General features: G+C 56.7%; 1 protein-coding gene across 4 annotated transcripts in view; it reads left to right on the top strand.

Moving 5' to 3' along the window:
* Positions 1-27236, top strand: part of CABIN1 (calcineurin binding protein 1) — a 145578-nt gene that overhangs the window by 87272 nt on the left and 31070 nt on the right. For all 4 annotated transcript variants that reach the window (XM_033098575.1, XM_033098574.1, XM_033098577.1 and 1 more), the window contains one exon: positions 12907-13020. In XM_033098575.1, the coding sequence (XP_032954466.1) occupies positions 12907-13020 (114 nt within the window). The remainder of the gene's footprint in view (positions 1-12906; positions 13021-27236) is intronic.

Raw genomic sequence — 27236 nt, 5'->3', positions numbered from 1 at the left:
GACGTCCTGGAGGCTTGGTGGGCAGAAGGAAGACAGATTGGGTGGCAGTGCTGCGAGGGATGGGAGAGGCAAATGGGAGGTGGGGTCAGTCCAAGAGTGGTGCAGCTTCCCAGGTGAGGTGGTGAGGGATCGGGGGAGGAACGTGTGGAGGCTGCTCCCACAGCGGGACCATAGGCTCGGGTACTGGCCGTGGGTGAAGGACAAGAGCCAACAGGCTCATCACGTCTGACCTGTGAGGGCCAGTGTGGCGACCCTCACGCCACTGTCGGGTTCCCTCACCCCTGCCTTCTGTCCTCAGCATGGTCCACTGTGCACATCCTCCAGATGCCCAAGAGGCCTCCCTCCTCTGTCCCAGGGCCTTGCTTGCTCTGGGCCCCGTCCCCTCTGGCTGTATCTTGCAGAAGCCTCCTGGCCATCTCCCTACCCCTGGGTTTGCCTCTCTGGTGCAGCTGCCAGAACTATCTTTACAGCCTCTGCTGCATGGGGGCTGGGTGCTGACAGCCTCCTCCAGCTTTTTTTGGAAAGCAGATGATGTAGCGATTCTGAACAGCTGTGCCCCAGGCTTAAGCGCTCCCAGGGACTTCCTAGCTAGACCTCTCCTGCTGGCATTTAGCATTTGTGGAGGGAGGGTGGCATGTTCTGTGTTCTTTCATTCTCTCCGCACTTACCCAGGAGGCTCCAGGGACAGAGTGCCCCTCGCCATGGTGCCCGCCTCCCATGGAGCTGCATTTACAGGGGCAGACAGATTATAAACATGCAATCAGACAAATAAAGCAAGTCTGTTGTGACAAATACTACAGAGAAGATAATAGGGTGGCTCCCAGGAGTAGGGGTGCTGCTGTGGCTCCTCAAAGGCACCTTATTCTGAGATCTCTAGGGTGGCCATGGGCAGACTGGGGGACAGAGGTGGGCTGTAGGAGAGGGCAAGCAGCCTGGGCATGTGGCGAGCCTGGGCAGGCAACCAGGGTGTGGGCAAGGGCCATTGGGGGTCAGGGTAGCAGGAGCAAGTAGGGGCAGCTGTGGTCTTTGCTTTGTCTGGCTGCCTCCTCCGTAAGGTCCAGGCTCAAAACCTCCTTTAAGAGGCCCTTGCCAGACCTCCATTGCCAGCTTCTCTGTGGGATGTTTGGAGAACCAGGAAGGGCAGTTGGCCAGAGCGACGGACCCTGGGTTGGCACTGGTTATGTGACAGGAAGTTGTTACTTGGCAGAATCCTGTTTGGAGACTAGGTGCAGGTAGTAGATGCTCTGTCACAGTAGTGACTGCTCAGCACGCTCACATGGCCTGGTTGATTTTCTCAGAGCAGAGCAGGTGGAGCTGGTGTCTGTCCTCTGGCTTGGTGCTGGGGACAGGGGCTCTCCTCCGGGGGCTCCGTCTCTGCGGCAGGGCGTCTGCCTTTCCCAGCTGTCACTGCCCATCAAGCTGCTGGCGCCACGCTTGAGCCAGGCCTGTTCACTGCCCGCCCTGCACTTCACAATGGACCCCACCTCTGGTGTCCCGGGCCTTCTGGACCCAGGAAGACCTGTGTTTTAATAAAACATCCTCTGGAGCAGTCTGTCCCCATGGCAGATGCTCCCTCCGTGTCCGCAACATGCTCCAGCACTGCTCTAGGAACTTTCTCCTTTCCCCTTTTCGGGAGCAGCAGAGTCCAGGGCAGAAGCCCTCATGAGTCTTGGGTGGAAGGGATACTAGCAACCATCATCTAGGCCTTCCCTGCCTTGGGCATCTCCCTCTTCAGATGCTCCGCCAAGCAGCCGTGCAGCCCCTGCCAGCTGTGGTCACTCTGAGCAGGACACGAGCTTCCTGTGCTGAGCCCAACCAAACCTTCCCCCACTGTGGCAGGTTGCCTTCACCAGAAGCAGATACTGAGATGGAACTTGGGGTGCAAGATGCCTATTAGGGATCAGCCGTGTGGAAGGGAGGGGGAAGATGCAGGCTTAGGTGGAGAGAGAGTTGAGGTGCAGTACAGGCCCCAGAGCCCCCAGCGCCCAGCCCCGCCTCCCTATTAAATGGTTTTCGTCTGAGTGGGAAGGAGCCATTGTAGGCAAAGGGCTCCCCACAGTGCCAGGCGCAGGCTGCTGTTACCACAACCTGTTCCCTTGCTGGGTGAGTTTTTTAAAAGTGGAAAACAGTATTTATGTCAAAAGTAAAGAAAAACTGGAGAGCGGACAACCACAGTTCTGCCAGGCAAACAAAAGCTATTTTGTATGTTTCTTCCCAGCTCTTGTGTACACACACTGTTGACTGTTACTTCTAAGGCTCCAGATGCTTCAGGTCCAGGAGGTGGGGGTCGTGTCCTCTTACTTTATAGCCGGGCGCCTGGCTCAGGGTCGCGCGGGGTGAGTGACAGCCCGGCATCAGCCCGGTGGCCTTAGACCTAGGCTCAGTCTCCTGCACACCTTAGAGCATCCACGCCCACAGTTTGTCATTTTGTCCTTTCCATGAATGTCCTCCAGGTCATTTTGGTCACCCTGTGATGGTCTGTGGGTGGGTGGACACCCCTGATAATGGGGATGTGGGTGTCAGTGACCTGGACACCCCCTCACGGCTGTCAGACTCCACTTCTGTGGCTCTTCTGTTAGCTGTGTTTTCAGGTCGGGGGCCTTGGCTTTCTGAAGTGGAGTGTTGGTCTTGCTTCCGAGAAATACCCTCTTTCTCTTGTGGTAGCTCTGCCTGGGTGCCAGGTATGCTAGGTGCTCTCCAGGCTACCACACACCCTAGGTCCTGATTGTGCCGCCAGTGGCACCACTGGCTCCTTGGTTTGCTTCATTCAGACCTTTGCTGAGCAGCAGTTGCCATCCCAACTTGAAGGGCAGGTTGTTAACCCCTGGCTCCACCGAGAGCCTGAGTTAAAGCTCACCCTGCCTGGGGCATGCCTCCATCCTGGGGGCTGGGCGTGGTTTTGCCGAGGCCCTGGGTGTCAGCTTGGCCACAGATCTGGGGACATATCTAGTGCTCTCGATGACTAATGCAGAACCATTAACTGACAAGCAGCCACGGCTTTCCAAACACAGCTGTTTGGTAACAAACACTTCCTGCTGTGTGTATTTAACAGCAGCACATTGCTTCATAAAGTCCCGCCCTTGGGCCTGGCGGTGGTACTTTCCTGCTGCCTTCCTGTGGCGGCTGGAGCATCCATCTCCACGTCTTCAGAGAGGGCCTCAGGAGCTGTGCAGGGTCATTCACAAGTGCCCCCCGTTGTGGTTCTGCTCAGTTTAGAGCTCCCCAGACAAGGCCTCTGCAAAGAAACTGCCTTCAGAGCACAGGGCACTGCTTGTTAGCTGCTGGCAGCAGTATTTTGATGGGAGGGGAGGGAATGTGAGCTCTGAAGCCCACCTCACCTGGATTCAGATCCCGGCTCTGACTGGGAACTCTTGGAGCTCAGGACTCTTTGTCTCATGATGTTGCCACAGAATTATTGTGACAGCGCGGTGAGGGCTACCATGCATCAGCCATCAGCCTATGTCCTCCTATCCCCTCTCGCCTCCAGTCAGGCGACTCCCCAGGATGCCACGGCCCCGTTCTTCAGTGTCAGCATCTCCCATGGCTCCTAGCCCCTCCACCCACCAGGCCTTCTGAGGGCTGGGTCTGCCCCTGGTGGACCCTTGATGCCTGTCTGAACCCACCCTCCTGCCCAAGGTTGGCTTTGCTGCACGCAGGCTGGCCCCTGGGTGCCCGAAGGCAGGCCTCCTACTGGCCCACAGTGATGGCCAGGGCCACATGAGGAGGGCTCTCCATACCCTGGACAGGGAAATCACTTACGCTGATGGCCACAGGGCCCGAAGTCTAGCGATTACACCACTTCCAATCTCTGAGGTCATAGTCTTCACTAGGGCTTTGAGCCGTGGACTGTCATCAATCTGTGTTCATAAAGACCTGGCTCCCTGAATCCTTGTGGGCAGCCCAGGAGAGAGACCACATGGCTTCGGGATACTTTTTATCATGGGGGTTCTGGCCTTCACTGATGTGATCCATGGGCACCCCTGCCCTGACTCTCCCCACCCACTGTCTGGGGCTCAGTTGGGAAACTGAACCCCCTACCTCCTGCTTTGAGTGGTCCAGGACAGAGTGGGTTATAAGATGGTCCTTGGAACCAGTCTTGAAAAAGAATAAACTCGGAGGATTCACACTTCCCAATTTTAAAACTTAACTACAAATTTACGGTAATCAAAACAGTGTGGATTATTATTCAGCCTTTAAAAGGAAGGAAATTTTGACACATGCTACAGCATGTATGAAGCTTGAGGATATTGTACCAAGTGAAATAAGCCAGTCACCAAAAGGCAAATACTATCTGATTCCATTTGTATGCCGTATCTAAAGCAGTCAGAACCATAGAGACAGAAAGTAGAATGGCGGTTGCTAGGGGCTGTGGGGTGGGGTAAATAAGGAGTTGTTTCATGGGTATAGAGTCTCAGTTTTGCAAGATGAAAAAGTTCTGGAAATCTGGCGCACAGCATTATAAATATACTTAATAACTACTGAACTAATACACTTAAAAATGGTTCAGATGGTAAATTTTATGTTACGTGTTTTGTACCACAATTAAAAATGAAAAAAAAAATGTGGTACTGGCCTAAGGATAAAGATACAGATCAATGGAATAGAATTGTGAGTCCAGAAATAAACACATTCACCTATGGTCAATTAATTTTTGGCAAGGGTACCAAGATACTTCAGTGGGTGAAAGGGCAGTCTTTTTCAACAAATGGCGCTGGGATAACTGTATAGCCACATGCAAAAGAATGAAGTCGGACTCCTGCTACACACCACATACAAAAATTAGCTCAAAATGGAACAAAGATCTAAATTTCAGAGCTAAAACTATAAGACCTCTGGGAGAAAACATAGGTGTAAATCTTCATGACCTGGGATTAGGCTATGGTTTCTTAGATATGACACCAAAAGCACAAGTGACCAAAAGAAATGAACTGGACACCCTCAAAATTTAAAACTTTTGTTCTTCAAAGGACACTATAAAGTGAATGTACAATCCACAGAATGGAGAAATGTTTACAAGTCATGTATCTGGTAAGGGACTTATATCTAGAATATATGAAGAATTCTTATAACTCAGTAATTAAAAGAAAACCCAATTTAAAAATGGGAGAAGGATCTGAATAGACATTTCTCCAAAGAAGATATACAGATGGCTAATAAGCACAGGAAAAGATGCTTACCATTAACCATCAGGGAAATGTGAATCCAAGCCATACAGATGCTACTTCACACCCACTAGGACGGCTAGGATCAAAAAGACTTCATTCAGCCTCTGCTCCCGGGTTCCTGGAGGTGCATGAGAAGCCGCTGCCCACGTGGCAGCCCTAAGGCAAGAGCGTGGGCACCAGGGTTTGGGAACAGTGGTGGTTCTCTCCAGAGCCAGTTTCCTGTGGAGGCCTCACGATTGGGTCACTGCCTCTCCTTAAACCTGCTTTGCTCGTGGTTGTTGCTCGGCTTCAGTTCGGAGATGGGGGGTGTTCTTCGCATTCTTTGCTCTCTCTGGTCCTTGCAGGTCACTCTGGTCCTTGCAGGTCTTCAGAGAGAAGCTGATTCCAGTGGGGCATCAGGACAGCCTGGCTTAGGCCAGCACCTCAGTGTTGCTTCTCACAGCAGCCTGCCTGGCAGGGGGCAGGGAACTGAGGCTCAGAGGAGATAGCAGCTTGTCTCACACCCTTTGGCGAGGATGTGGTGGGGCCTAGACGCTGCTCCCAGGGGTGGCTAGGCTGGTGAGGGCCCCTAAGGCTCGGCTCTTTACTCTGCCTTTCCTTCCGGACGGAGGAGAGAGGCCATCTGACTCAGATCCTTCACCTAGTCAGGTGGGGTGGATGCCCAGCTTCTCACTAAAGCCACAGAGCGGCTGATGGCTGCATCAGGACTGACCTAGCAAATGTGCACTGAAAGCCCACTGTATGCTAGGCCTGGTGACAGAGGCTGGGAGGTTAGCAGAAGTAAGGCTGACACACCCCCATCCACGCTCAAGGGGTCATGTCCAAGCATAGCAGTCAGACAGTAATAGGTCTGCTGTTGGTCCTTGTGGCCAGAGCAGGGCAGCAAGCCAGGGGCGTTCAGCACCCCCAAGCGAGGAGGGAAAGAAGAGGAGCAGGGCCTGTTCTGTGGGAGAGGCTGCCTGCCTGAGGCTCAGTGCACAGCCCACTTCCAGGCCCTGGGCTGGGGCTCTGCCTATGTCATCTGGCCCCGGCACTGCCCATGTCAAGGCTTGGCCTCCAGTCAACTTGCGCTCGGGCAAAGGACTTTCTTCCCACTGGAGGGCGGCCTGAGCCTCACTTGCTGTGCTGTGGGATGAAGCCCACCTTCTGCAGTGTAGCTTTTCCCCTCTGGGCTGAAACAGCTCTGACACACCTTGCACCCAAGTTGTCAGCAGGAGGTGACACCCAGGTGAGGATTCTTCAGGAGACCAAGGGGTGTGAGATGGGGAAGGGGCTGGTCAGCCCTCCCGGATCCCAGGCCTGGTCCTTCCCAGAGCCTGTGTTTAGGATGTGTGCCCCTCCCACCACTTGTCCCCCTTGCTAGAGCACATACTAGAATCTGAGCCTCCCCTCCCGGTGCCAGCTCTCTGAACCTCAAGCTCAACCAGACAGCCAGCTTCCAGTTTCAGTCCCGGGGACAAGTCTCTTAAGCTGTAGAGTGGGGATAATGGCACCTTCTCTGTAGGTTTTGTTGTGAGGTTCAAGTGAGTTAATGCTGCCTCACCAGGCAGGAAACGTGCATCCTGATGACGAGAGCAGTCTGCCTCGCAAGCCACGTGCTTGCCACTCAGATGGGGGCAGAGGCCACTCACTGAGCAACGCTGTAGGCCCACCACAGGCCCCCTTTCCCCATCCCAGCGTGTTCCTGGCAGCAGCCACAAAGCGTTGTTACCCCGCCCCTGCTGTGGCTCGTCCTCCGTGTGATAGATGGCAAGGACCCGTCCATATTCGGTGTGTGTCTGCATAGTGGTCTGGCTGCTCCAGCCCAATCAGACCCGCTTCCTTGGCCTAGGACCTGTGTGAGATGAACCCAGGCCCCAAGTCTGTTTAGGACTGTTTAGTTACAGACGCCTCCTGCTTGGAGGGCTCGTAGTGCCATGCTGTCTCCAGGGGAAGCCGCTGGCCTTCAACTTCGGAGGCGGCTTGTGTACTGGTCTGAGTGAGCCTGCGTGTGAACCACTACCCCTCACCCTTCTGTTACGTGTACAGATCCCCATGTCCCTGTGCCATCAGCTCATGGCTCACGTGTGGAGCCTGTGGAGCCAGGGTAAATGAGACGGCCTCTGAGGAGGACCGTGCGCCACCTGACTGGGTGTGACGGAGTTGATGTTCCAGGCCGTGATGTAGTCCTCCCCTTCCTGCTGCATATATTGCAAGTCAGCACCCCAGGGACAGATGCACTTTGCACTCCCTAACACATAGTGGAACTAGGTGTCACGGGGGCGTGCTGGCCACAGAGCAGGGTGTTGCTGCCTTCTTCAGCCCCTGCTCCCTTTCTGTGCACACAGAAATGGCCCCACTGCAAAAGGATGCCATGCCTCAGCCCCGCACGAGGAAGCCCTGGGTCACTGCAGATCCTGGCCATCCAGTTCTCGGCAGGCTTTTATGTGGTTTGCAAAGTTGCAAAGAAAACTCTGTGTATTTCTCAACTTACGAATCTTGATTGTGCACTTCAAAATCTGTTTGCCACGTGGTTTGAAGCCTGCTTTGCCTTCGTGGGCCAGAAGAGGTGGGGCAGGTGGCCCCCATGAGGGCTGGCTGTTTTCCTGGTCCTCTCTCCACAGAGAGATGTGGATTCCAGCTGTTGAAATGGGTTAAGCACTCTGCCAGCAGCATCCATTACAAATATTACTGTTTAAGTTTGGAAAGATGAGTGAAACTACCCCCACCTCATTGTCCCACAACCCATGACATGGCAGAACTGCTTGTGTTTTAGTGTATTCCCTCCAGCGTGGTTCCCGTGCATTCCTGCAGGTGGTTCATTCATTCCCTCAGCAGCTGGCTGCAGAGCGGTGGTTGTGTGCGAGTCCATTGGAGGTGCTGAGGGTACAGAGGTGTGTATAGCAAGGGCTCTGCTCTCGAGTGCGCACAGCGGGATGGAGCGTGAAAACACACTGAGGCAGTGCGTACACTCTGCCCCTGTGGAGAACTGCGCCGCAGACCTTGGGCTTCTGAGTAGTTGTTCTAGAGAATAATAAGGGTGTTTTATTAAAGACAGACCTCAGGCTGCAGTCTGCCCCAGCACATGAGCCCTACAGCTCCCTAGAATAAAAGCCCCAGGGCAGCAGCTCTGCTCTGCAGCACTCCCCTCTCCAGTGCCCGGGGTCCCCCTATGCCCCCATATACTATGGCCCCTTCCTACGTCTGGGCCTCAACTGTCCCTTTGGCCTGTCAGGCTGACAGTTTTCTACAAGCTACCTGTCTTCCTTTCATTCTTTCCCCAGATATTTGTCTCATCCTTCTTTGGGCCTCATACTGGTCTGGCCCCTGAGGAGGTGTCGGTAAGGAAGTCAGAGCTCATCCCTGCCCTCACGGGGCTGACAGACAAGTAGGGGCAGACAGCAAAGCTGTCAGCGAGTCAGCGGCAGAGGCTGTTTAAGATGGCCGTGGGGCCGTGGGGGTGGGGTGACAGTGCCAGACCGAGAGACCTACAGGGACCAAGGCGGGGCCGAGGCAAGTGTGGCGAGGGCTGAGCACGGGGTGGGGGTGGGGGACAAGCTGGCATGTGGGTGTCGGGTGGCGCTGGCCCTCGCTTTGAGGAAGGTCAGGCCCTCAGGCAGAGGAATGCCTCTCATCAGGATCCCTTCGCCATCTGCCCCTCTTTAGGGCGTAGAGTGCGTCCTGCCCTCTGTCAGAGTAGGATCCGTGCGCAAGCCTCAGGGGACCCACGTATTCCAGGAAGAGCCGTGCCTTTCTGTGGCATCACGCCGCCCCGTGGTGTTGCTCCCGTCCCTAGAGGTGTTGCTGAGCCAGGGGCTGTGGGCCAGTGGTGTGGGCAACGGGGCCTGAGGGGGCTGCTGTGGGAGCTGCCCTGGTGGCCGGCTCGGTGCCTAGCACACAGCACTTGACCGGGCAGGTTTGTAAAGTGACTGGCTCACCCAGCCTCCGAGTCCCTCTGGCCTAGACTGGTAGGCCAGCCTGGCTCTGCCACTTTTTGGCTATGGGGCCTTGGGCCAGCTCTGGAACCTGTCTGAGCCTCAGTTTCTTCATTGCTAGAAGGGTGCAGTGTGCGGGTCAGCTCTCCCTGCCCCTCACCTCACCTCCCAGCCCAGTCCCTGTCAGCTCCTGTCTGGGGCCTCAGACATGACGGTCCGTCTGGACACTTTGTGCCTTAGTTATCGACCAGCTCTTTCTCTGGTGGGCCTGGGAGACAGCTGGGGAGCCACGCTCCCTGCTGATGTACAGCGGCCGAGTCTGCAGGAGGCTAATTGCTGATCCTGGTTGGGTTTGGCAGGCCAGTGCTTCCTAACTCCTCAAGTGCCTGGTTTTCGGGTCTCTAAGAGCCCTGGAACCTCTCCCAGTGCCTTCTCCGTCCCTGGGCCTCCATGCTTTCGCTGACTGTCCAGCCGGAGGGTAGTCTTAGTGCTGATGTCACTGGAGAAACTCTAGAGTGGTGGCAGAAACAGAATTCACAGAGGGATGTGCCTTCCTGTCCTACAGCCTCGGGGCCTGGACCAAGGTGTCCCTCCCACCCCCAGCTTTCCCCAGCCTCCATGCTGTGTTCTCGCACGTACCCAGGCAGAAGGAAATCTGTTGGGTTTTATTTTCTTGGTATTCTTAAGAAAACGGTGACTGGAGATGCTTCTTCAAGACTTGTTTCCCCACCCCTCCCCAAAAACAATGCTGTTACTTAAAGGGGTTACCCGGACACTTCCCACCGGTCCCCAAGGAGCCCCAGAAAAGGCTTTAGGGTCAAAGCTCTGAGGTAACTTCTCTCAGGCCTTCTGTGCAGTACAAGCCAGGCCTATGCCCTGGGTCTCCCGGGGCCACTCAGCTGGAAGAGAGGTTGCCTGGGGCCTACACGGGCTCTGGTCCCTTGGTGGTCCCGAGGCCATGTCCTCCCCTGCTTCGCAGCCGCCCCACTGGCCTCGTGGTTGGCCGCGTCTGGTCTCTGCCTCCTCAGCTAGGCCCCGGCCGCCTTCCCTGTCCAGGCTCTTGCCTCAGTGAGCCCTTCAGCCCCTTGACAGCCTTGTGCAAACCATAGCTCAGGTGTCACCTCCTCCGGAAGCCTCCCTGACCTACTCAGGCTGGACCTCAGGGGGGGGGTCTCCTTTGCACCCTAGCCCCATGGTAGTGGGTGGGTAGGCTCACCTATCGTATTCAAAGTACAGGTAGTGGTCTCCTGTCCTGTGCTCCTTTCTATGGGTGAGGTTCCACCCCGGCTGATGAGATTGGCAGGAGACATGTGCCCAGGCCCAGCCTCTCAAATCTCCCTCAGGCCAGATTTTGAACCAAGTAACCCTGAACCTGAGAGGTCATGGCTGAGCACTGATGCAGTCATGAGCCTTTCTCCTGGGCTTCCTGAAACTATCTGAAGCCTGAGGCTTTACCTTCTCTTTGGACCCCACCCCACCCCCACCCCACCCAAGTCCCAGGGCATTCAGGAGCCCACTTGAGCTAATCTGAGTTGGATTTTATTCTTTGTAATGAAGCGCTCCCAACCGACCCTGTTTCTCCACTTTGTACTGTTTCTCCAAGGCCAGCCCTCCCTCCCCAGGCCTGCTGTGGGGCAGGGGTACAGGTGAGGGTCAGAAAGCATTGGGCCGGGACTTGTCATTGGCCTCAGGAGGTGGTTTAATGGACTGGTCTGGGAGGCAGGGTCTCTGAGCCAGACTGTTGGGCCCTGCTAGGGCATTTGAATGTGAACTGCAAGTTGATCCTGCTGACACAGAGCTCAAAAGTTGAAGGCTGGCCCTGGGTAGTTCACTCTGATTCCGAGTGTGGAGCAGAGTAGCCTCGTGCTCCTGAGCAGGGACCTGGTTGAGGATCGAGGACTCTTGATACCCAGGTATCCCTTCTCCTCTGCCTGCTTCTGTCTCCCCGACGTAGGGTCAGAGAAGGGGTGCCTCAATGGACAGGAAGCCCCCATCACTCACTGTGAACAGCTTCGGCATGGATCTCTGAGGCCCTATTAAAGCCTGTGTGTCCTGGAGAAAAAATGTCTCAGCGGACTGCAGCTGCAGCTGTCACTCCTGACAGCCACTGACACTCAGCGAGAGGGGCCCCCATATAGCCCTTGGTGTGACTCCTGTTCAGGGCCTTCCCTCTGGGGGTGGACTCTGAGCAAGAAAGCAAGCCGCCTGAGTGCGGTGCCAGAAGGGTCAACCGTGTAGAGGGGCGTGGACAGCACGTGCCCTCTTGTACACACCTGGGACTGTCCCTCCTCCCCTGGTGCTCTGGGCTATCCATGAACCCCCTGGCCCTAGCCCCACGTTGAGCGTGCTTACTTAGGCCAGGGCAGCCTTGCCTTTAAGGGGCCTCAGCCTTCAGCCACTCCCAGAGCCAGGCCATGTCCCTGTAGAAATTAGCCTTGGAATTGATGCCAGGCTTAATCATCCAGGCTTCCCCTAGGAGATGACGTTCTCCTGCGGGCTTCCCAGAGCCAGCTTTGTCTTCTGTGAGTGTGTCATCCAGGAAGTGCGTGCTGTAAAGCTCACCTGTCCCTATCTCAGATGGACCCTCGTTCCTGTGTGCCCCACTGCCACCCAGCTGCAGGGTCCCACCCCGTGCTTGGTATGGAGCAGCCCTCAGCCCCACAGAAGCCTCTGTGGCATGACTGTCTGTGCAGAGGTGGGAGCAGAGGTTCAGAAGCAGACCATTGGGGCACCCCCCGCCAATAAGCCAGGGAGCTGGGGTTTGCACTTTTGCCTGAAGTTGTGACGAAGGGAACTATTTCAGAAGTTCAGCCTGACCAGTAGTGAACAGTGGGGGCAGGTGGGACAGGCTTTCGGGCTGAGAAGTGGGAGGGCGTTCACAGTAGTTGGGATGTGAGGTGATGAAGGCCCAGCCCAAGGGGTGGGAAAGCAAGGAAGGGACTTGGGCGGTTAATGGGAGGGTGGGGGGAGGACTGAATGACTGGGGGGGAGGGTACTGTGGAGAAAAGGGTCTGGCATTGTGCAGTCCTGAGTGCCAGGCCCAGCTCTGCCCCGCAGGCCTCTCCCTATAGGACAACGTTGTCCCAAGGTGGGGTATATGCAGGGCCCTTAGCACTGGGCCTGGCCATGGGAGCCCCCATGGTAAAGACCTTAGCGGGGAAGGTGGCCAGCCAGGCAGCTGGTGGGAAAAAGGCTGTTCTGGGTCCGTGAGAAGCTTCCAGAAAAGGCCAAGGCAGCCAGGCCCATGCCCAGCTTCACCCTGCCCCCGAGTCCCGCCTGAGTCAGCAGGCTCTCATTACCACCCTGCCAGGTTCCACCAAGAGGCACCATTGCCCAGAGAGCACCAGCCTGAGCACTTGGACAGAGCTCCATCCCCAAAAAGCATGCAAGCCCCTGGCTTCCTGCAGTGCCCCATTGGGTCTGAACCTAAGGTGGCTGTGTTGCTGGCCATGATAAGGAGGACAACTGCTGACATCGTAACAAGTCAGAACTGACCATTTGGGCTAGCTGGGGTCCCCCAACAGAAGGTGGGGTGCTGGATCCATGCAGCAGCTTTGCATAGTTGGTCAGGGTGAGGGGTCCCTGTCTATGCCCTCCTTGGGCAGTCTGAGGCCACGCTGTCCTGAGTCAGCTGTTGCAGGCAATAAATCAGTTCCAGAAATGCACCCCACAGCCAGATGATCAAAGCCAGCAGGCAGAGCTGCGGGATCGATGTCGGCAGGAGCCGCTTTGCCAATGAAGCCAGGAAGGAGGGGACTGCCTCGCTTCCCCGTGGGCGCCGTGAGCTGCCCACACACTCACTTCCAACCTATTTCTTGTTTCCCCAGAACCTCCAGTGGGCCCGCGATGTGTTGCTAGGCAGCAGTATCCCTTGGCAACAACTGCAGCACATGCCGGCACAGGGGCTCTTCTGCGAGAGGAACAAGACCAATTTCTTCAACGTGAGTACTTTGCCTTGTTGATTTCCGAGGCTGCTTGCTGCCACTGCTTTTCACCAAAGGCGTGCGAATGGACCCCTGGGTGGGCGTTCCCAGGACCACGGGTTTGCGGCATCCTCAGAGGGCAGGCAGGGTGGCGCAGTCGAGAGTGCGCCAGTCTCGGGAGTGGGGCTGTGCTTGCCGAGTGACTTCTGGCGTGTCGCTGCCCCATCTGGGCACCAGTTTGCCCGTCTTTGGGGAGAGGCATGGACAAGCTCGGTGTGCTCTCTGGAGCTCCAGGTATTCTAGAGCCATGGCAGGCAGTGGTGAGAGGGGCTGCATGCCCCCAGCCCTGCTTCCCTAGAGCAGCTCCGTGTGCCCTCCTTATGGTCTGGGGCACCCGGAGATTCTGACTGAAGCCAGGTCTGCTGCTTAAAAACAAGTTTGGCCAGTGCTGGGCTTTTAGTGCCCTTCTACTCCTCACATTCCGTGCGGGTGGAGACCCACCCCTCAGGCAGGACATGGCCCAGCACCATGGCCTGTCTGTCTCCCATCCTTGAGGCGCCGAGGGCCCACATCTGCCCCACCTGGGCCCAGGCCTCCCTCATTCACTCTGCCCTGCACAGAGACAGATGGCCCCTCCTCACTCTGTTCCACTGCCAAGTTGTCACCCGTCTTCACCATCTCTCTCAGCACAGCCAGCCCCCAGCTGGGTGGCTTTGGCAGGTCACATGGACCCTCTGAGCTTTGGTTTCTTCTATATTTTCCTTGATTCCTTGTTACATGTAGAGAAACTGAAGGGCAGGGTTGACCTGAACAGGAGCCGAGAAAGACAGGTCTTAGGTCTGGAGGGGTGTGATGGAGGCTGGTTCTGGAGGCCTATGGGCAAGGTAAGGTCCCCACTGAGAGCCAGCCAGGTGGTGGGGTGTCTGGGTCCATAGTTCTTCTACTCTCACAGGCTGAGCTTCTGCAGGGCAGCCCTGTGTCTGCCACCCTCTCTCATTGGGTACTTTATAGACAAATGGTAGATGTAATCTGTAATCAGTCTGCACAGTACCAAGTTGTACCAGGGAGTTTGTAGTGAAAGAGAAGCTCCCTCCCACCCAGATGCCCAGGCCTCAGCCACTGCCCTCTAGCAGCCACTGGTCTCTGTCCTGTGTGTGTCCTCCCAGAGGGTGTCTGCCCATTTATAAGCCAGTGCACAGAGATGTGCACAAAGGACAACGTCCACATGCTTCTGCTCCTTGCTTTTTCCCCCTACTTTAGAGTATATCTTGGAAAGTGTTTCAGAACTTGCTTGTTCTTTTTAATAGCTGCATAGTACTCCCAGCGTATGGCTGTGCCACAATTTACCTACCCATCCCCTATTGATTGTTTCCGGTCTTTTGTTACCACAAACAATGCTTCGTACAAATATACATCTTTGTGCATATGCGGGAGTCCATTCATAGGATGAATTCCTAGAAACAGTTCCTGGGTCAAAGGGTTTGTGGTGCCTTTAAAGTTTTAGTAGATACTACCCTTCAAAGATCCAGCCCACACTCCCAACCTTAGACTCATTTTTCAGACTTCATCACCACTCTGTTATTGAACTGCCTCATATTTGTTCTTCAGTAGGCGAAAAATACAGTCGTTTCATGCATCATGAGCGGCATTGATATGTTAGCAGTTTTCATTTCTCTTCTGTGCAGGTTCTACTCATGTTCATTTTCCTATTGGATTGTTGGTCCTTATTGAGTTATAAGAACTCTTCATATATGAATGAAATGGGCCCTTTGTCAGTGTATTGTGGACTTTTTTCTCTGCAGTTGCTAAACCAAAGTTAAAACTAGGCGGGTGGCTTACATTCAGTGAGCTCCTGAGTTAGTTATTTCCCTGATAAAATAGGCTCCTATTACCTGCTTCGAAGAGTAATTGCAGTGATCAAGTTAGATAATGCGGTTATGTCCCTAACTCGGGGTATGGCACGTGGTAGGTGCTCAAGAAAACAGTTTTCCTTCCTCTACCCTCCCCCGCTGTTGGTGTTTTGCCCTTAAGCACTGTGCAGTGATGTTGAAAGGAGAGCCCCTTTCTTCCTCACTGGTGAAGCACTCAGCCTTCCTAACGGGAGAGTTCAGGAGGCTGAAACCTCATGCCTGCCCAGCTGGAGCATGTCTGAGCTGGAGGCCAGGTGTTCCAGGTCCCTTCTCCATTGGGCTCGCTTCCCACAGCTCCTCCTGTGGTTTCCAGGGCCTCCCGGAAAATGAGTCCTGTAGAAGGGCAGTCAGGCTGTGCCTATGGGAGAGAAGACCAGCAGAGCCCCGGGTGGGCCTGGCACATGGGCAACTTCTCCTCCACAGTTGGAAGCCCCTGTAGACCCAGGCCATTCAGCCAGGACTGATGTTTTCAGTGCTTTGCCTCCTCCAGGTCAGCTGTTTGCTCCTCTGTGCTTCCCAGAGACCCAGTGCTTTTACCACCCTTGGGCTCTCTCCCAGCCTGAGTCCTGACCACTCTGCTTTCTCAGCTCTTCTCTTTGGAGATGGGCTGGGGCTCTTCATGCTCCTCGAGCCTGAAAGGTTAACCTCTGGGCAGAGCCCAGACAGACACTCGCAGCCCCATTTCTAAAGTCACAGCGGGAGAGGCGCTCCCCGCTGGTTGGTGACAGGATGGCCCTTGCCGACCCACTCCACCCTGTCCTTGCCACTGCTCTAGGTGGACCTCCAGAGTGGATATGTCCTCCGGCCAGGGCTACACCCAGCATATCAGAAAGTAGGACCCTTGGGACTCTCAGCACATGAGTTTGTCCAGCAGATTTTACCAAGTGTGAGGAAGCTATTTGCGACCACGTTTATGGAGCAGGAGACAGCTGACTGCTGTGATGGGGCCGCGTCTCTGACCGCTGAGGCTGGAGGTCAGGATGAGCAGGCTGGTTCTTCTCCCTTCTCATGAGCACTGGGGTTTACCGCCTGGGTGAGGGCAAAGGCCTGGGGCGCGCGGGGCAGCCCTTGTGAGGCGGTGCAGGGAGGGTGAGGCAGCGTCATCGGCCACCCTAACTGCCATCCCACTAAGCCCCCACTGTCCTGGGCCACCCGGGCTGCTCAGCTTTGGCATCACTCACCCAAGGGGAGGTCTGGGTGCCTCCCCACCCCAACCCCCCGTCATCCTCAGGGTCCAGGCTAGGGGACCCCCCTGTTATTTTTCAATGACAATTTTTGAAAATTGTGTCACCTTGTCACTGTAAATAGTTCATAGCGGAGCTCGGACCCCATGGTTTGCCCACCCCCAGGCACCATGCCCTTCTCAGAGAGACTTCCGTGAGTGGCTGGGCTGTTTGGTTTTTTTCTCAGTTGTGTGTGTACAAAATCAGACAAATTTGTCATGCAGCTTTAAAAAATGTATGTGTGTGTGTGTGTGTGTGGGGGGGTACTTTTCAGCAACTTGCTTTTTTCCACTGACTAAATCTTGGCGAGTTTCCCTGTGAGAAGTATAGGCCATCTTGCTCTTTGCAGCTGCTTCCAGGGTTGTGTTGTACGCGGGCCACAGTCTCCTTGGGTCGGAACATACATGAGGCCAGTCTTTGTGCTCACAGGCAAGCTGCAGGCAGCCTCCTTATGCGAGTGTCTTTGTGCTGTCCCCGCGTTCCTCTTTGAGTCCCTGGCCTGTCCTGGCCTGGGCCAGAGGAGGTGCTCACTGAGCATTTGTGGGTTGTTTCTAGTCGTGTCTTCTCCCTTAATACATGGTCTCCAGGCATGGTCTCCTGGTCCAGCCAGTGCTGGCCGCGGGGAGGCCCCTGCATAGGACGCTTGAAGGCTTGCAGCAGAGCCCCACATGCATGTCCCTTCATACTGGGCCGCTGTAGGATGCTATGGGGCCTGGGGGAGAGATGGGGAAATCCTCGAGGAGTCTGGGTGGGCTGCAGGCAGGGCTCTCACGGGTAGGATGGGTGCTGCTCAGCCAGGAAGGGGCAAGAGAGGGAGGCCAGGGTTAGAGGCACCCTTGGGGGAGCTCCTCAAGGCTGGACCACGCCTGAGGCAGTGCTGGCTGAGCCTTCTTGGGGAGCGAGAGGGATGGGTGCTGAAGGGTGGGTGAGTGTGACCTGGGGCTCCAGTTAGCTTTCTTGACTGGAGCTCCTCGCACACAGGGCCTGGCCCACAGCAGACTAGGGCCCTGCAGCAGCAGAGACGTGGCATGTAACAGGGCCCAGCAGTGTGGTTGGACAAACATGTGAGGGGTAGAGAGAGAGAGAGAGAGAGAGAGAGAGGAATGAACTTGGTCTGTCTCCAGTCCCATTGTTCCCAACTTGACTGCGAGGGAACAGTTCCCAGCCACCCCTTTCCTCTGCCCAGGAAAATCCTTGCTTGTGGGCTGTCTGCCAAGCAGGTTGGAGCTCTGGTCTGGGGCTCATACTCCAGGGCAAGCGAGAGCCTCAGCTGAAGGCCCATTACCCTAGCCCTCGCCCACCAGGCAGCGCAGTCTTTTCTTTGCCAAAACAGAGCCAGAATTGTCGACTGTCGTTGGTTGAGGTCTTGTGGTCTTTTCCGCCCTGGATGGGCCTGGCCTAGGCCTTGGTGCCTGTCCTTTCACAGTTCACAGCATTGGTGGGGTGGGGGAAGGGCAGGGAAGACATGGAGGGCTGGAGCAGGAGGCAGTGAGGCCGGGGTTGAGCCTGGGGACGTAGGAGCTGTCCTGAGCCAGTGCCAGCCCTGAGTGGGAGCCAGAAGGCTGTCCCTCCCTGGGGCAGAAAGCAGGCACCAAGCATACCATGGAAGCTGAGGGCTCACCTCTGAGTGCTCAGAAGTTTCCATGGCTTCCTGTGCAGGTATGCACACTTCTGGGCAGGTGGGCCCTCAGAGCTGGGCTGCTCTGGCCAGGGAGAACTTCTCTCCCTCTTGTAGGTGATGCAGAAATGTTCCCATAGTAACCAAGCTAGAGATGGCTCTCCCTCCTTCCCCAAAATGTTTGCTTATTTTAGCAAGCAGGGTTTTTTTTCTTCTTTCAACCCAGTTTCCAGCCACTGTGAAAGAAGGAAAGGGAGCCATGGGCCCACCTGCTTCCTGTTTCTGAGGCTGTGCAGGCTGGCAGCGGCTGTGGCCTGAGTTTGAGGGTGTAGGGGAGGTGCTAGCTTGTAGCAGCTTGGCTGCCCTGCTTCAGTGCCTCCTCCACAGCCACTCCCACCCACGTGGGGGTCTGCCTGTGACAGAGGCAAGCAATCCATGGCTGGTGGCATCTGGGGGCAGGTCCCCGGGACCTAGAGTCACCGTGAAGAGTGCAGACTTTCGGCTCAGGCAGGCTTAGCTTTTGGCTACTCTGCCTCTTACTCGACCCCACACAGGGTACGGGGTGGTCACGACAGGTAGACAGGAGCCATTAACACACACTTGGGACATCACACAACTCATCTTTAGGACTGGAAATCAGCCTGCACAGGGCCTGGGGCTTGTCTGTGGCTCCCCGTGGTGCTTCAGGACGATAGTGCTGGTACCAGAGGGGATATGGCTGGAGTGGGGTTGGTGGGAAGCCTAGCTCTTGCCTGGCCAGGGCCTCCAGAGGCTGCAGGGCTGCCCTGGCTCAAGCGGGGCCACCTGAGATACAGTGTGGCCTTCCTTGGTTGCCACATGGGCCCCTTTCTACGTGGCCTGGTTGGCTTTTGGTACCTGTGGATGTGCTCACTCCTTCTTGGCCACAGCTATATAGTGCTCTTCTGTCTGACTGTCCCACAGCTCACCCACCTGCCCTCTTCCCAGTGGGTAGGTGGCCCAGTTCTCCACCAGTACAAAAGGGCTGCCTTCCCGTCTCCTTCCTCACCTGTGAAAGTCTCTAGGATTGGAGGCCGGGTCACAGGTCCTCCACACACTGCCAGATGGTTCTGCAGAGCCGGGCCACGCTCCCTCTTACCAGCCACTGTTCTGCCCCCTCCTGGCACTTGGAACCACAGGCAACTTTCATTTTGGCCCATCTGTGGGGTGACTGGGTGGGGTGGCTGAGCCCCTTCCCATGCCTGTGGCCAGTGCCTTTGTCTGCCCAGGCTCTGGTGTGAGCTCGTACCTGGGAGTCACCACACAGGCCTGGCGGTTCTGTTTGTCCTGACTCCATGTTACTTAACTGATGGGAGATACAGCTGTCAGGAACCATCTTTATTTCTTTAAGTATGTGTGCTGTGCGGCCCCCAGCCCTGGAGCCAGAGTGCTCACGAGGGCCCTGATATGAGAAGAAGGGCCTCACTGGTTGGGCGGCCAGCTGGGGGCAGGACAGAAGGTCTCGAAAGCCCCTGGTACCCTTTCCATTTTGCTAAGAATCAGTCATACCCATTCTAGTCTGACTTGCCACCAGTTGGTTGTGTGGCCTTGGGGAATTCCTCCTCCCTCCACCCAGTGAGCAGATGCCAGGTGTTGGGGGGCCAGGCACAGTGGGGGCCTTTGCAGAGACCAGAAGGCAGCCTAGCCTCTGAGCCAACCACAAGGCCCAACCTGAGACGGTGCCCACTGTCCAGGCCAGGCCTCAGCCAGTGCCCTTCCACCTTGGGAGCCTGAGAGCCCGTGGTCCAGATGGAGGCTAGTGGTGCTGGGCAGGGCACAGCCCTGGAGCCCAGTGCACCCAGGCACCCAGGAGCAGCGTTCTCATCGCCCTCCCGGTGCATCCCCTGGCACGGTGCCCAGCAGGCAGGGCATGCCTAGTGACCATGAGTTCCTCTCGCCCTTGAGAGTTCCCTACGACAAGGTTAACTAGGGAGCAGCAGCCCCAGAGTAAGGGGAACAGGCACCATCCTGGCGTGGGGGCCCAGGCCCCGGGGTCTGTACCGCAGACAGCCGCCTCCTGTTGCAGGGCCAGACTTGGACTTTCCCTCCCATCCCCTTCCAGCCCCCCGACAGGTGCCATGCAGGTGGGCCTGTGGGAGCCTCTGCCTTGCTCACATCCACCCCGCAGCTGAGTCACTGACACCCGCCCCCAGACGCCAGCCCCAAGTTCAGGGCCTTTGCCAGCAGACATCAGAAACACAACCCAGGGATGAGGTGTTGGTCTCCACCCAGTTAATTATACCTCACACTGCCCCAGGCAGCAGCAGATCTGTGTTGTTTCCCAGCAGTAAACAAGCCCCAGGAGCATCAGTGAGGGGTGCTCGGCCCAGCCCACGGGCGCCCCAGTGCAGCTCCTCCAGCGCCGAGTCCTGCCCTCCCTCTCTGGTCAGGGCCAGGGAACATCAGGATAGGAAGTGCCCGCTTGGCGACCGCGCCACACCTTTCCTGAAGTCGTTCCCACCCACATCACCTCTCTACGCAGGACTGGTTTTGACCCGTTCACGGTCCACCTCTGCTTGTCCCTCTGTCCAGACCTCAAGGAGCGTGTTGCCCTACTGTGTGCCAGGACCTGGGCCACCTGCACTGCCAACAAGGTCCAGGGTCCACAGGCTGATCCGCAAGGCTGGATTATTAGTCCCATTTCATGGCGGTGCTAGGAGGTAAGGTGCCTTGGCCGAGGTCCCGGCAATGCTGGAGGAAGGATGTGTGTCTCTCTCTGTCTAGTGCTGAAGCCCGTGGGTGGTGACCGGCAGCCACACTTGAGGGAGGAAGGGTGGAAAGCCAGGGACCCACTGGCTCCTACACTGGGATTGGCCCAGTTGCTCCCAAGTAGGAGTATTGCCCGAACAGCCCATTGGCAGGATGGGGTGGCAGTGAGTCAGGGGACATGGGCATCTAGCCCTGCCCTAGGAGGTGAGGCTGCGATTCCAGGTTGATGGCGGCACGGGGTCAGTAGCTGGGCCAGGTATAGACCAGGGCCTCCCTTGGTGGCCGCACTGCACTGTCAACTGACTGGGCACTGGACCAATGGCCTTGAGTGGCTGGCTGGCCTGATTAGGCCACCTCTCTCAGGTAGATCCTCCAGGCCCACCCAGGTGCTGGGGCTCCTGAGGCCGAGCACAGCAGTAGTGGAGGCTGCCACCCTGCCTGAAATGCTAAACCATCTGTGCGTGGCCCAACCTGTGGCAGCTCACAGCAGCAGGGCAGCGGCAGGACCGGCCCCGTTTGTGGCACTGTCTAGGAGCTTTACTTGGGGTGCCTCCTCTGGTCCTCCACAGTATGTCTGGGAGGCTTAGATACCATATTGTCCCCATCATACAGATGGGGAAGTTGATACCAATAGGCGCTAAAGGCTGCGACAACCAAAAGCCCTTTTCTACCCTCTACCCACCAGGCTGACCAGAAACCTGGCCCCTCCCCTTGGACAGCAGAGCTTGTGGCCCTGTTCACAGGCCACTTCCCGGCTGGCTTGGTTGCTCTGGATATTAGGAGAGGAGTGGATGCGGTGCTTGTCAGGTGTGCTTCTGTAGTTGCCAGCAGTCGTGACATAGGTGCCAGGGCCCTGAGGTATGCTGGTTGTATCACACACCTGTGAACGAGGTACAGAATCTGAGGCAGTGGCCCGAGATCACACAGCTACCAAGTGGCCAGGCTGGGATTCAAATCCAGGTCTGTCCTACTCCAAGGCTCGTGCACTTAGCTGATATGTTACTGGGAATTCAGGGGCCACATCCGGGCTCTCTCTGCTCCATTAGTGGTGTCTGCTGTGCGCACATGGGGAGGGTGGTGAGAGGAACAGATTGTGTCCGTGCCCCTCCGCCCGCCTCCTCCAAGGAATGGAGCCCCTTGCCCCTCCCTGAGACCTCTTAGTGGTGAAGCACTCTCGCTTTGCCCTTGGGTCACCTTTGGCCCATTTTATCTTCCCTCAAGCCGTGAGAGAGGCCCACTCTTGAGGGGCACCTAGGTCCCTGGGGGAGGTGATCAGGTCAACAGCGGTCGTGGGAGCCCAGGGTTTTGGGTAGGGCTGGGTGGATGGTGAAGGACTGTGGGGACGTGGGGACAGGATTGGGTTTGTCGAAGCCACAGGTAGGTTCCTCCACACTTAGGCCTCCCAGAGTTTTGGAACCTTGCCTGGCTGTGGTTGCCCTTCCTGCCCACAGGCCTTTGGCCTCCCTCAGTGCATTCCTCGGCCTTTTAAAGCACGCAGGTCGAGGGCCATTTTTGCAGTAAGGGCTTCCTTTGTGATCCCCTCACAGGCTTTTCCATATGCAGTGTCACTACACAGCCCAGCCTTCCCCAGCACCTCTTACCGCCTTTTGACCCCTTGCCCCGCCCATGGCTAATCTCCTCTGGCCAGTGTTGGGCCCTCCTGAGCCCCACTATTGCAGTCACGTTTGCACGCGTGCCCTTTGAGATGCCGGGCCTGAATAAGCCCCCATCCCTTTTGGAGCCCAGACCCCATAACCGGAGGTTGAGCAGAGAGTGAGAGAGACAGGAGGTGATGTTGGCGGAGGTGCCTGCACAACAGAGCAGGGACGGGCTTCCGAGCAGAGAGAGCCTTATATAAGCCAGGGCGGGGGCTTGGACGGGCGCTGCAAGGGCAGTGCCCTGCCCACGTGGGCCAGGGGCAGAGTGTGGGCTTTCTCCTGGGGTAGAGGGGCTCAGGTGGAGGAGATCTTCTAGGCATCATGCCATGACATCAGTGTGACGAAGGGGCCAGGCTGGGGCAGGGCCTGGGAGCACTGCTGACCTGGCGCTCCTCAGGGCTGCACCACACACAACAGCTCACGGAATCCTCCTGACCCACAAGACATAGGTGGTGCCATTATCCCTGCCTTACGGATGAGGAAGCTGAGGCTTGGCCACACTGCACACCGGCTCCTGAGCTGGGATCCAGGCTCAGCAGCAATGTCAGTGTCTAAGGTGGGAATCAGCCTTAGAACCAAGTCAGGGGCAATGAGAATGGCAGCCAGTGGATGGACTCCAAAGATAGGCAGAGGAAGGACCAGGGCTCCTGTGGGAGGTAAGGACGGAAGTGGGGGGGTGTCTGGGGAGGGGTTAGAAGTGGGCCCAGGAAGCCAGGCCTGGTGCTCAGCTTTGCGCTGGGGCACCAGGTCCACTGCCCTGTGTGTCTGCCTGGTGTGTGGGCGCTGGGTCTGTGTGTATATGTGCCTGCGGGACACTGAAGGGCCACTGCCCATCATTTCACTGTTTCTCCTGCTGTGGCCTCAGCTCCTAGGCCCTGACATCTTCTGATTCTCAGAAGGAATTGTCTGGGATTTGTTGTGGCTTTTCTTCTTCCCCCATGACACCTAGTCACCGATGGCCGGGGACATTGCATTGCCAGAGAGTCTCGGCTTGTGCCCTTGGCCCCGCCCTGGATGGCAGTGCCTGTGACAGGTCAACCAGCCTCCCCTGTCTCCTCAGTAAGCTCACCAGAGCCTTGCAGCAGCAAGGTTAAAGGAAACCCAATTACATCACACTGGGATTTAGAGGATAGAAAAGCAGGGAAAAGTTTAAATTGAAATATGAGTTTCTTGGCTGTAGTAGGAATTGCTGCACTGGCGCTATTTTTAGCCTTGCTGAGATGATCTATGGGCCCGTTGCAAAAGCAGAGTAAACAAAAGAATCATTTCAAGTTCTCCAGGGAAAAAAGGTCCAGTTTTTAAGTCTTAAAAAGGTTAGCAAACTTGTGTGGCTTCTTAGCTTATCCCCAGGCTTTCCTCCCTTCTCCTCTCCTGGGCTCTGCAAACTTCGCTGAACTTCACAGCTTCCTGCTTGCTGGGCCCTGGTTCAGCTTGGAGCAGATGCCCCAGGCCTTCCCATCCAGGTGCCCGCCTCCTTGTCTGTGGGGACAGTGTGAGCGGGAGAGGAAGCAGGTGGGGCAGGGCTGATTCCCGCCTTAGAAGCTGCGTGTGTCCTCACCCAGGGCACTGGGAGGAAGCACTCAGAGGAGACAAAGTGAGATGAGGCCCAGGGTCCTACCCTGACAGGACTCAGCACAGTCAGAAAGCTTTGCCCAAGGCAAGCCATCCTTATTCACAGTTAGAATGAAAAAATGAAAAAAAAGAAAAAGCCAACCAAATGTAAGCAGCCTTGAGAGGGTCATCTGGATGTGCATTCTTTTCTGGCCATAGGAGACAGTTTCCATCCCTAGGTGTGGATTCACAATTGTGGCAGGACCAGGATGCTTGGGCAGAGAGAGGATGTGCTTAAGCCCTTAGCGTTCACGACCACACCATGACAGTCCTGCGAGGGGGTTCAAAAGCCCCTGCAGCCTGCACAGCCGTGACTTGCCCTGCACACAACCTATAAGCAGCAGAGCCCAGCCTGGAGTGCAGGCCTGGGACCCACATCCTATGGGTGGCCTCCATGCCAGAGTTTCTGGGCAGCCCAGGGGGCCTGCAGTGTTTGTGTACAGTAGGGCGCTCAGTCCAGAGCTCGCTGTTTAACATTCCTGAAGAGAAGAACATTTTTCCGTGTGCACTTCTTTTCCCACTGCTAGTTATTTTTCAGAGGTTTGCTCTTGGAATAAGTGTCCCTGCCATGTCTTTCTGAGGCGGCTTGGACAGACCACTCTGAGCTTTGTCCTCCTGGGACACTGCCCCAGGCCCAGGGGCGCTGTTTGGAGGGGCAGCATCCTGGTCCTGGGGTCCAGGGGAAGGTGACTTCCCAGGGGAGGGAGGAGGCACGGAGCCTTTGATGATGAGGCTTTGGCCAGAGGAGCAGGGCAGGCGGCCCACTCAGACCAAGGACCCGAGGACAGCTGGAGAGAGGCTGAGGGAGAGCTGTGGCTGCTGACGCAGCAGGACCCGGCGGAGGCAGGAGCTGTGGGTACCCCATCTCAGGGCCGGGAGGAAGAGGGGCTCCCTGGCAGGCCCCTGCTGTGGTAGTCACTGGAGAACATGCCCTTTTGGAAAGGAGAAGGCGTGGCAGTGCCAGCCTCTGTTCTGTTCACTTGGCCCCGCGTGGGTGCTCACTCCAGATACAGGCCCTCTCTGTGCCCCCCCCCAGCCTATGGGAAACAGTGGGTACAGCCTGGCTCCTAAGCAGAGCTGGGAAAGAATGTCAGTGAGTGGGCTTCTGCTGAGAAGAGGGAGGCCACAGGGCTTGCTTCCATGGGGTGCAGAGAATGTCGGGTAGCAGGCACCTTCTAGACACTCCCTGACTTAGTCCGCCCCACAGCCCCGTGAGCTCCATTTATGATGAGCAAGCTGAGGCCCACAAAGGGCAGCACAGGCCCAGGGTCACTCAGCCTGTGAGGAGCAGAGCTGGGATTCCCACCCCACAGAGCCTGGCTGGGGAGAACGCAGGCCTGTCCCTGCCCCCCACACACAAACCTGCACCCAGCCTGCAGGATTCAAGGTTAGAGCTCATACTGCATGGCCGTGGTGCCCAGGCAGAGGGAGCCTGTAGACGCTACTATGATTGCTCACCTCTGCCCTGGGCTGCATCCTTGCCTGGCCCCAACCAGCTGGCCCCATCCAAACCTGGCAGGAAGGAGGGGCATCAGGTTATCCTGTCTGCAGATGAGAAAACTGAGGTAGCAAGCCCTGGGCCAGAGAGCCAGGATGTGCCAGTGCTGTGTCCTCCACAGGTATCACGTGCTGCTCAGACTGTCTCCTCATCTGTGCGGTGGGAGGTGCGCGCGTCCAGCACTGGACACTCAAGAGCCCTGTGGTCCCAACAGTGTGCTGAGGTGGCCACGAGCTACACATCTGAGCCCCCAGGAGCAGCCTGGTGCAGTCAGGACATGGCTGGTTCCGGCCCCACCCCCATCAGTGTGTGTGACTGTTCTGTCCTAGGAAGGCAGGCAGGGGTCCCAGATCACTCAGGAGGGAACCAGCCTACCCTGCCTGGCCTTCACCACAGTGCTAATGACTGGTGGGCTGTTGTTCCCATTTAACATTCCCGTTTTGCACCCCAAAAACCTACCTGGATAATAAAAACAGTGAGCCATAGCATCCCCCACCAGGTGGGAGGTGGCAGGGTGGAGAGCATATGAGTATCCCAGAGAGGTCTGGCAGCAGGAGTGGGGACAGAGGGGAGGGCAGGGTGTATTAGGTCACCTTTGTCACCCATCCCCCCAGGGCTGCTACCCCTTGGTGTTCCCCTCCTGTCCATTTGCCTCCCCTTCCTTGCCAAGGCTTCCTGGGTGTCCCTCCCAGCAGATCATTGGTACCCTCAGAGGAGTTCAGAGAGGCAGCCTCGGCCGCCCTGAGGCACCGTAAGCTGGAGTGGAAGCCCCAAAGGGAGGATGGGTTTCCTGAGGCAATGGGCATTGGCCCTGGCAACCCAAGTGAGGGGCCTGGGCGGTACCTCCCATGGACCAGAGACGGGCACTGTTGCAGTTGCTCCAAAAGTGTCACCCCTGGCAGGGCCAGCAGGTTTCTTTGTGTCGGATTCTGGTGAGCCTGCCTGAAGCTCTCCGGGGGCCCTGGCTGCCCTTGAGCCCCAGGGTTGAAGGTCATGCTCTGGCCTGTGGGCTCCTGTCGCACAAGTCCCGTTGCTGTGCCCTGTATGTAGGTGTGGCCAGGGCTTTGGGTGGCAGGCAGGGACTCTGGCTACCACAGTGCCCAGTCCACATTAGGCCTGATCCACAGACCCCAGGCCTGGCGGATGCTGCCCTGCCCTCAGAGTTTAGTCTTGCTGTTGACTTCCTGGTCCCAGCCCCATCTGACCTCAGTTTTCCCATCTCCAAAGGTGGGCCAGTGGTTTTCCAGCCAGTTTTCCAAAAGAACCCTTTCTCACCTCCCACTGGGAAACATGAAAGATAGCCATTCCAGCAGAGACAGGAAGGGCTGGGCCCCACCTGCTCTGGCTGAGCCCCTGCCCGCCCAGTCTCCCTGGAAAGACGGGCATGAGCCCCAGAGAGGCTGCCCTGCCCCCACTCTGCCACAGAGACAAAGCTTTCTGAGCTCCGAGGCCAGGTCTGCTTTCTGGGGTGGCTTCATTCTGGAAATTTGTCTCTCTTCCTCTCTTTTTATTTCCCACTTTTCTTATTTGGAAAGTTTGACCAAGTTGCTTCTGAGAGAGCAGCACTGGGTTTGAAATCCAAACCAGAGCTCAGGGCTCCAGGATCCCCTGCCTGGTTTCCATGGTGATAGGCTGTGGCCTCTCAGCGCCTCTGGGGGGTGGAGCCAGGACTTCCTCATACACGTGGGTCTCCCACGCTCTGCCCTGCTCTGCTACTGTGTCCTGTCCCCATACTCACCCGCCTGTGAGCCTCAGGAGGAGACCCCTGGTCAGCCCCAGGCGCCACTCCGTGCCTGGCTCCATCCGTACACCTGGGTGACTTGGGCAAGCCCATCAGTGTTTGTAAGGCTCAGTTTCTTTATCTGCAAAGAGTGGCTGATCTGATCTACTTCATGGGGTTATTGAGGACCACAGGAGATGTTATTGCCATGTGCCTCGCGGCCATTGTGTCCAGGAGGGGTAGAGAGACCCCTGCAGGGGGAGAAGGGG

This window comes from Rhinolophus ferrumequinum, chromosome 25 (genome assembly GCF_004115265.2).
Source record: "Rhinolophus ferrumequinum isolate MPI-CBG mRhiFer1 chromosome 25, mRhiFer1_v1.p, whole genome shotgun sequence".
Classification (NCBI taxonomy): Eukaryota; Metazoa; Chordata; class Mammalia; order Chiroptera; family Rhinolophidae; genus Rhinolophus; species Rhinolophus ferrumequinum.
This window is presented reverse-complemented; position numbering and strand designations above follow the sequence as displayed.